Source organism: Heptranchias perlo, chromosome 1, assembly GCF_035084215.1.
Source record: "Heptranchias perlo isolate sHepPer1 chromosome 1, sHepPer1.hap1, whole genome shotgun sequence".
Lineage (NCBI taxonomy): Eukaryota > Metazoa > Chordata > Chondrichthyes > Hexanchiformes > Hexanchidae > Heptranchias > Heptranchias perlo.
Window position 1 is genome coordinate 84,659,911 of NC_090325.1, and position 7,487 is coordinate 84,667,397.

The 7,487-nt window shown below is 39.7% G+C and overlaps 1 protein-coding gene across 9 annotated transcripts in view; it reads right to left on the reverse strand.

Moving 5' to 3' along the window:
- Positions 1 to 6,618, reverse strand: part of dcun1d4 (DCN1, defective in cullin neddylation 1, domain containing 4 (S. cerevisiae)) — a 71,298-nt gene extending 64,680 nt beyond the window's left edge. For 2 of the 9 annotated variants that reach the window (XR_010963445.1, XM_067987732.1), the window contains exons 1-2: positions 5,563 to 5,668; positions 414 to 484 (exon numbers count right to left, since the gene is read on the reverse strand). Coding sequence is in view for 6 of the 9 variants with exons in the window: in XM_067987732.1 (XP_067843833.1) it covers positions 414 to 484; positions 5,563 to 5,593 (102 nt within the window). In the remaining 3 variants the exon portion in view is untranslated. Of the gene's footprint in view, positions 1 to 413; positions 485 to 2,546; positions 2,624 to 5,562; positions 5,669 to 6,489 lie in introns of those variants that run through there. The other 7 variants (XM_067987740.1, XM_067987692.1, XM_067987701.1 and 4 more) reach the window with 7 other exon arrangements.
- Between the last annotated feature and the right edge of the window lie 869 nt (positions 6,619 to 7,487).

A 7,487-nucleotide genomic window follows, 5' to 3' on the forward strand; every position in this document is an offset into this window, starting at 1 on the left:
GACACTTGTCCACATTGAAAGACATCTGCTACTCATCAGCCCAGCTCCCCATTCTATCCAAGTCCTTCTGTATTGGATCAGCCTGATTCCTATTTGTGGTTCTCTCCCCAAGTTTGGTATTAGCTGCAAACATGAAGATTTTTTTTTCCACTTCCACTTCCATTTCCTAGTTATGTACATTACAAACAGCTTAAACCAATCATTTGTTGAACTTTAAATCATTACACTAAAACCCAGAAGTTAATCATGCTTTCAAGGATTCCTAATCATAGCAGTAAAACCCCACAACTTAGATGGTGTCATGTGTACTTAAGCCATTCTACACATCCGAAGCTTGTGTTTATTCAGCCTGTGAAAAAATATTTTGAACCCAATTACTGTGTACTGCTGAGTATTAATAAAAATAAAGTTACCAGTTTGTTTAAGGTGTGGTAAATCTTGTGAATATTGGCCAGTGTAGACAGGTGAGAAGTTAGTGGAAAATCTAGGAGAAAGGAAAAAAGTTTAAAATTAACATTGAAAGGCAAGAGATAAATTAACATTGGAAGATAACAGCTCCAAATTTCCTCCGTTCATTCAGTTTTTAGAATGTGAAACAAACTGCTTAAATGCATTCTGGCCTTTAACAGAATGGGTTTGAAAACAAATCTGTCTGAATTCCTATTCCTATTAATTCAAAATCATTGTTTGCTTGAAAAAAAAATCCATTTATCCAGTAGTTCGAATTAAGCAATTTAAATAAAACAGCAAAGGAGACTAAGGCGCAACTTTGAATTAAGAATCAGGTGTAGATTATATGCTACATTTTTAAGCTAAGCAGCACAAATGATTGTTGAATGCATTATCTTTAGAACTGTATTATTAGAATATCTGCCTGCTGTGCATTATCTTGAATTACACACAGATTTTTTTCTGGTTTTGAGTACTGTCTGATAAAGTCCAACTCTCGAGGAAATCACTGAGAATTAGATTATTTTGATTCCATTAAGACAAAATTCCCTCACACAATCTCCAATCCTGTGAACCCTTAGCTTCTACGAGTACTTCAATTATAAAGTGGTCTTTTATGTCCATTTTTATTAAAAAAAAACTTGCATTTATATAGCATTCCAAAGTGCTTTACAGCCAATTAAGTACTTTTTGAAGTGTAGTCACTGTTGTAGTGTAGGAAATGTGGCAGCCAATTTTCACACTGCTAGGACCCACAAACAGCAATGTGATAATGAACAGATAATCTGTTTTTGTATGGTGTTGGTTGAGGGATAAAAATTGGCCAGAACTCCCCTGCTCTTCTTCGAAATAGTGCCATGGGATCTCTTACGTCTAAGAGAGCAGAGGGGGCCTCAGTTTAATGTCTCATCCGTAAGACTGCACCTCTGACAGTGCAGCATTCACTCAGTACCCCACTAGATTTTGTGCTCAAGTCTCTGGAGTGGGTCTTGAACCCACAACCTTCTGACTCAAAGGCAAGAGTGCTACTACTCAGCTACAGCTGACAACTTAAAAGTTGTAAGAATGCACTAAAGCCTGTTGGACATTAATTCCCACACAGCAAAACTGGCTATCATAGTATTACCGCACATCTCTACGCACTGTAAAAAAAAAACTACACAAAATAAGCCAGCTCTGACAGATTTCACCTCCCCCCTCTTATCTTAGTCTCTTAATTTCACAAATTCTCTTAAACATAATAAAACGTTACAACTTATTGGAATAAGATGGTTCTATTTTTTTGATTTCCTCAAACTGACTTCACTGCATATTGAATATCTCCTGAGGGGCATTCCCATCAACGCTGTATGATCTTAGTCTTGCTTCAGTTGTTCATACTTAAATTCCAGTTACACAAGTTTAAAAAATATTAAGTATTTAGAAGGCCTCAGCTTTTCCCTATATTAATATATTTGCTCAGCACATAAAAAAAATATGAAAATTGATCTAGGTTGTGAAACCAGAGGTAGGACCAAGGCCCTAAGTACAGAACACCAACAAGGTTGAAAATAAAAGATGAGGTAAATCAGGAAGTAACAGTCAGATGGTATCTTGCTTAAGTTTTAAAAGTCTAAAAACTGAAAGAGGAATGAAAGACTGAGAACACTATGGAATTTCAGTTTTTGTGTTACTGGGAAAGAATGAATTAGAGCAAGAGACTGCGCAATGAGTCACGATTTCAACACAGGGAGGAGGGAACATGCAGGACGACATATTTGGGGCTTAGAAAGTACAAGAAAGATAAGTTCAGAAGAATACTGACCACAGTGGCATTGTTAATAAAATGAAGAAAAATACAAAGATTGTGATAAAAAGGATGGGAGGAGAGAGGAGGAAGAATGCAAAAAAAAAACACCCGCTGGAAGGTGGAAGTGACAAAGGGTTGAACTGCAAGACAAGCTTTTCTCTCGTAATCTGTCCAGGAGTGCAACAGAAATGCTAGAAGAGCCTCGCCAAATATCGTAGTAGTATTCAAGTCTTAGACAGACTTGGGCTTTAACACTAGGTGCTGTTGAAGAGAAAAGTAGTGTTTGGCATATAACAAGAAATCTAACCTCTTAGTCATAGCTTTAGCAGTGGAGATGTGGAAGTTTTAACGTGGTCAAAGGAGATGGCGAGCCCAGTATCAAAAGGTAACTGATTGTAGCTGTTGGTTAGACTTAAGACATGAAGAAAGTGCCTGTGAACAGTTGAAAAAAACATTGTTGTGATGAAGATGCAGTGATTCAGATACGGCACTGCAAAAGGACTGGAAGGTATGACTGGACGTTATGAGGACTTAGGGGGTCCAATGTGAAGGAAGTTAATGAATGTACAATGGAATAATCAGCAAGAGTGGGGGTGGTCATAGATATCAAGCAGGAACTGTGGAAAAGAGGATAAAGCCCTATGAATTAATGAAGTAGAAAAAAAGTCAGAAGATGAGCCATCAAACATAGCGCAATTGGGGATATTTAAGGGGGAAACTAGATAGCTATATAATGGTTTACAATTTACACTGCCAACCTACGTCAAAGGCTTTGGGGATGTTCAAGACAGTGGCTGACGATTCACCAAAAATTGTTCAAGATCAAGGCTTCAAAAACGCACAACAGGCAACCAGATTACCAGTGGAATAGCCGTATCCGAAGCCATACTGTTGATCATAGGAATTGCTAGACGAAAAAAGACCAAGGTCCATCTAATTTGCCTTGTACCATCCTGGTAGTTGCATGATAAAATGATAATGGAGTTGTTGACTAATCATAGCAATCAATCTCCATCAATTAGTCAACAAGAAACCCATAAATGACACGAGATAAAATGATCGATGGATTAGGTCAGAACTTACAAGTTAATGGGTAATTAGAGTTAACACCAGCTTCCATAACAAAATAAAACACCAATGAAATAACAACCAATAATGTAATTAGAATTTATGCTTTTCATAAATAATATCAGGAACAATCCTCTGTCGAATTGCAAAAGCCCTACATCATTTCAGCACACTTTAGAGTATTGATATAACAGTTGGAACAGTTTTGACTGAGGTAGAAAGAAACATTTTTTTTAAATTACAGAAAATTTTACACAAAAGAATCGGTTAATTTATAACACTGTAATAAGAAAAAAATTTCAATGAATCCACATAGGGTAGTGCATTTTCCTAGTTTCATGATTTAAAAGTAGTTACTTTGAAACAAAGCTTATGGAAATAGTGACAATAAGGATGATAAATCGCAGAAACTTCGTCGCTGTGCATTAAACAAATACCTTTCAGTGAATTGGTCCTGCTCTCAGTCTTCAGTTAACCAACGGTTTGAGCTTTATTCTGAGTTTAGGAAATTGTTATAATCTCTTAATTGCCTTATTGCTTTATAATTCACTGAGTTCACCATTATCTCATAAATGAACTGTAAAACTATATATTATTTACTTCGCAGTACCCTTCCCAGAATTAAAAATCATAACATTACTGTCAGCCTTAAAAGGAAACTTTAACACTGTGTCACTTGCATTTAAGAGCAAGTCAGTGATGCTACATTTATCATGTCAGACGGCACTTTATAAATGAGCGTTCTAATGTCCATTTAATTAAAAACCAAGTCACTTCAGTGTAAAGCCATTTTTCTCTTCTACACGGTAAACATCTTGCAAGACAACATTGTTAGGTACTGTATATTCACATACAAGACGAGAAATTCAAGTCACTATTTGCAGCTTAGAAGTAGGAATTGTCATAAATACGAGCCATCGGTGAATAGTACTGCAGTACACGCTGAGAGCACTCTTGGTTCCATCCCACTCCTGTCTATTCTTTACTCTCCAGCTCACACCTTAACTTGACACATTGCCAGCAATGCATGGAAGAGTCAGCACACATATACATCAAGTGGCCCACTCTATGGAGTCCTAGTGACTCTATGGTTTTGGGGGGGGGGGGGTGGTGCTTATATATGGGCATTTTGTTTTTCCAAAGTTTTGGGGGTTGGAAAGCAAGGGCGTTCTCACAGGTTGATAGCATATATATTTGCATATAAGGCAATGTCTCAAATGTTTTAAATTTGTAAAATTAGTACATGTCTGAATTGTCTTGAACATTGAGAAACTAAGAACCTTAGGTATGTTCCCTTCGATTTACTTTCTACTTCAGTTATAAACCACATCCCTCAAATAAACTTGGCTGTTTACTGAAATATAGTAGGCATCCATTTGCATTTGGACTCAATACAACTGTGATAAATAAATACAAATCAGTATTGAACCAGTCAATACTGGTAAATGTAGGGTTTTGTTTCTCTTCATCCTGTTCCATGAGTTAGAAAGACTACTGCACCATAAAACTGACAGGACTTAGGCAGTGCAACTTGATCCTAATACAGCAAGTCTTAAAAGGGGTCTACATCAGAACTCTGGAATCATTTAAGACGCAACTTGTTTATATCCCCGATTTAACAGGTCAAACTTCACCTTTCAAAATGTGGATTGAAACTGCATCTGTGCAGGAGACAACACTAGTCTAATGCAAAGAGCAGTAAACTTCCACTACTGAAATCAAGTCAGAAGTTGATTCATCTTCATCCAGAAAGTTCTGAGGCATTGAAGAGAAATCAAGAATGACAATCATGCGCCATTTAAAATCTAAACAACTACCGTATAGCAAGGGCCATGACTCCAACTACGTTAGCAAAAAGCATAGACAGAAAAGGTTGTGTTACATTCTTACAGTTTCCACATCGTTCACCTGAGGAAGGAGGTAGCCTCCGAAAGCTTGTGAATTTAAAATAAAATTGCTGGACTATAACTTGGTGTTGTAAAATTGTTTACAATTCTTACAGTATAGACAGACAACCCAGTTCCAACAATTAGCAACAGTGAGCCTTTGTTCAAGTGGAGGAAGCTGGTTGAGCCATTCAAATCAAATCCAAGTTGTACAAAACCAACATGAACCATTTTTAGTCAGAATGGATCCAACACAATTTTTTGTAACATTGTACTGTCAACAACATTTGACAAGCTTCCACAATTAGAAAATTAAACAAGATTGGAGCATTTAATGCCAGATGTTGACTGCACTAGAAAGGAACTGACCTGAATGCAGAATTATCACCATATCTTGCATAGCCACACCAGTGGGTGAATATGCCAATGGAGGACAGAGTAAATAAAATTATTCCCGTTCAAAAAATGAAAGAAATTGTCTTTAAAGTACAACCAATAAGCAAAGAAAAATATAGATTGATTTTAATGACTGACACTGAAGGTGACCAAACAAAAGCAAAACCTCAGCAGACAGAAGTGCATTGAGAGCTTGTCTGCCAATCAGAGTTGGGAAGGAGGAGCTCTGCTCCTGAGCGAGAAGGGGTTTTAAAAACACTTCCCCAGGTTACAGCGCGCAAGGCAGTGTGGGGATTGCAGTTTCCTTGTGACGGGATTGCGACGCATAACGAGAGAACGTGTCGTCACATAACTACAATTCCCAGAAGACGTCACGAACGTTGCGCGTGCGCGCTGACGTACATCCATCTCATTCTCTTCCCCTCCCTGACAGTCTTAAATAAATGCAACTCAAGACGGCTTCGCAGCTGAGTTAGTACGGTCCCCCCCCCCCAACACCACCACTGGGGGAGGGGGAAGGGGAAGGGAGTGCTCATTTCCCTGCTTCACCACCGCCACGACTTCGTCGAAATTTATCACTGCGCACTTATCACGTTACCGTTCCTCACCTTCAACCGAGAACTGATCAAAAAGACGGGGAAAAAAATCTGCACAGCGCTTTTCAAAAGGGGGAAATTATGAGAGAAACTGCGTCATACTTTTGTTGCGAGACACGAAAATTTTGGATTAAATAAAAATGGGGGGGGGGGGGGGGAAGAGAATTCCACAACACTAGATGTAAACAAAACAAATGAGCTTACGAGCCCGGCCACTAGTGCTGACATTGGGATGGCGAGCTCTGTGTGTGTGTGTGTGTGTGCGCGATCAGGGCAGGAGTGGCGGCCCGGAGTCCATACTTACTGACTGCATCCGCGTGCATTTTCAATGCAGTGATGGGACAGAACGCCGCTGGACAACCGCTCCGCTCGTGCCGGTAAAGCCAGCCAGTAACAACGGAAGTCCCGCCTTCGCGCCGCGGCGATTGGCTGCCCTCCCCGTCCGCCGTACGTAATTTTCAGTGCGGCGTTCGATTCGCTGGCGGAATGTCAATCAAAGGGTCGTTTCAGACCAGTAGATAAACGAGCGCCGGGCGTTTGGCTCCAGGTCCGTGGCGCAGATGTTGCTTCAGTTTTCAGGTTTTGTTTTAAAAATTACTGGTCGTTGCGACGTACTCTCTTTAAAGTAAATAGAAGCGCGCGCGCGCGCACACACACTCCTCGTATGAAGGGTATTGACAGTGGGCATGTGTCTTCGTGTTATTTTATTCCGGGGCTAACTTTTACTTTTTCCTCTCTCTCTAATTAAGCCACACCCTCGTCGCTGCAGTAAATAATAGGAATGGGCTCCTATCCTAGCAACAGAAACCTCCGGACCAATCAGAGTGTGTGGGTGAAGGGCTGGCCGCAGTGGTTGCTGGGGAAGGTGAAGGCGGTGTCTGGATTGTGCCGTTGGGGGTCATGGCTATGGTTACACTTTTTAAATAAGCCTGGGATTCAGACTTTCTCTGACTCAGCAACATCAGATTTGTCGATTTTTCACTCTTATTAGGAGTGTCAATCACTCCCCGGTTCAAAAAAAAAATGACCTATTTTGATTCTTGCCACTTTAAAAAAAAAATTGTACGTATATATAAAATTAAAACAGAAAACGCTGGAAACACTCAGCGAGTCAGGCAGCATCTGTGGAGCAAGAAACGGAGTTAACGTTTCAGGTCTTCGTTCTGATGAAGGGTCATCGACCTGAAACGTTAACTCTGTTTCTTTCTCCACAGATGCTGCCTCACTTGCTGAGTATTTCCGGCGTTTTCTGGTCTTGCTGCAGATGCTGGAAATCTGAAATATTTTGCGTCTGATTTTATG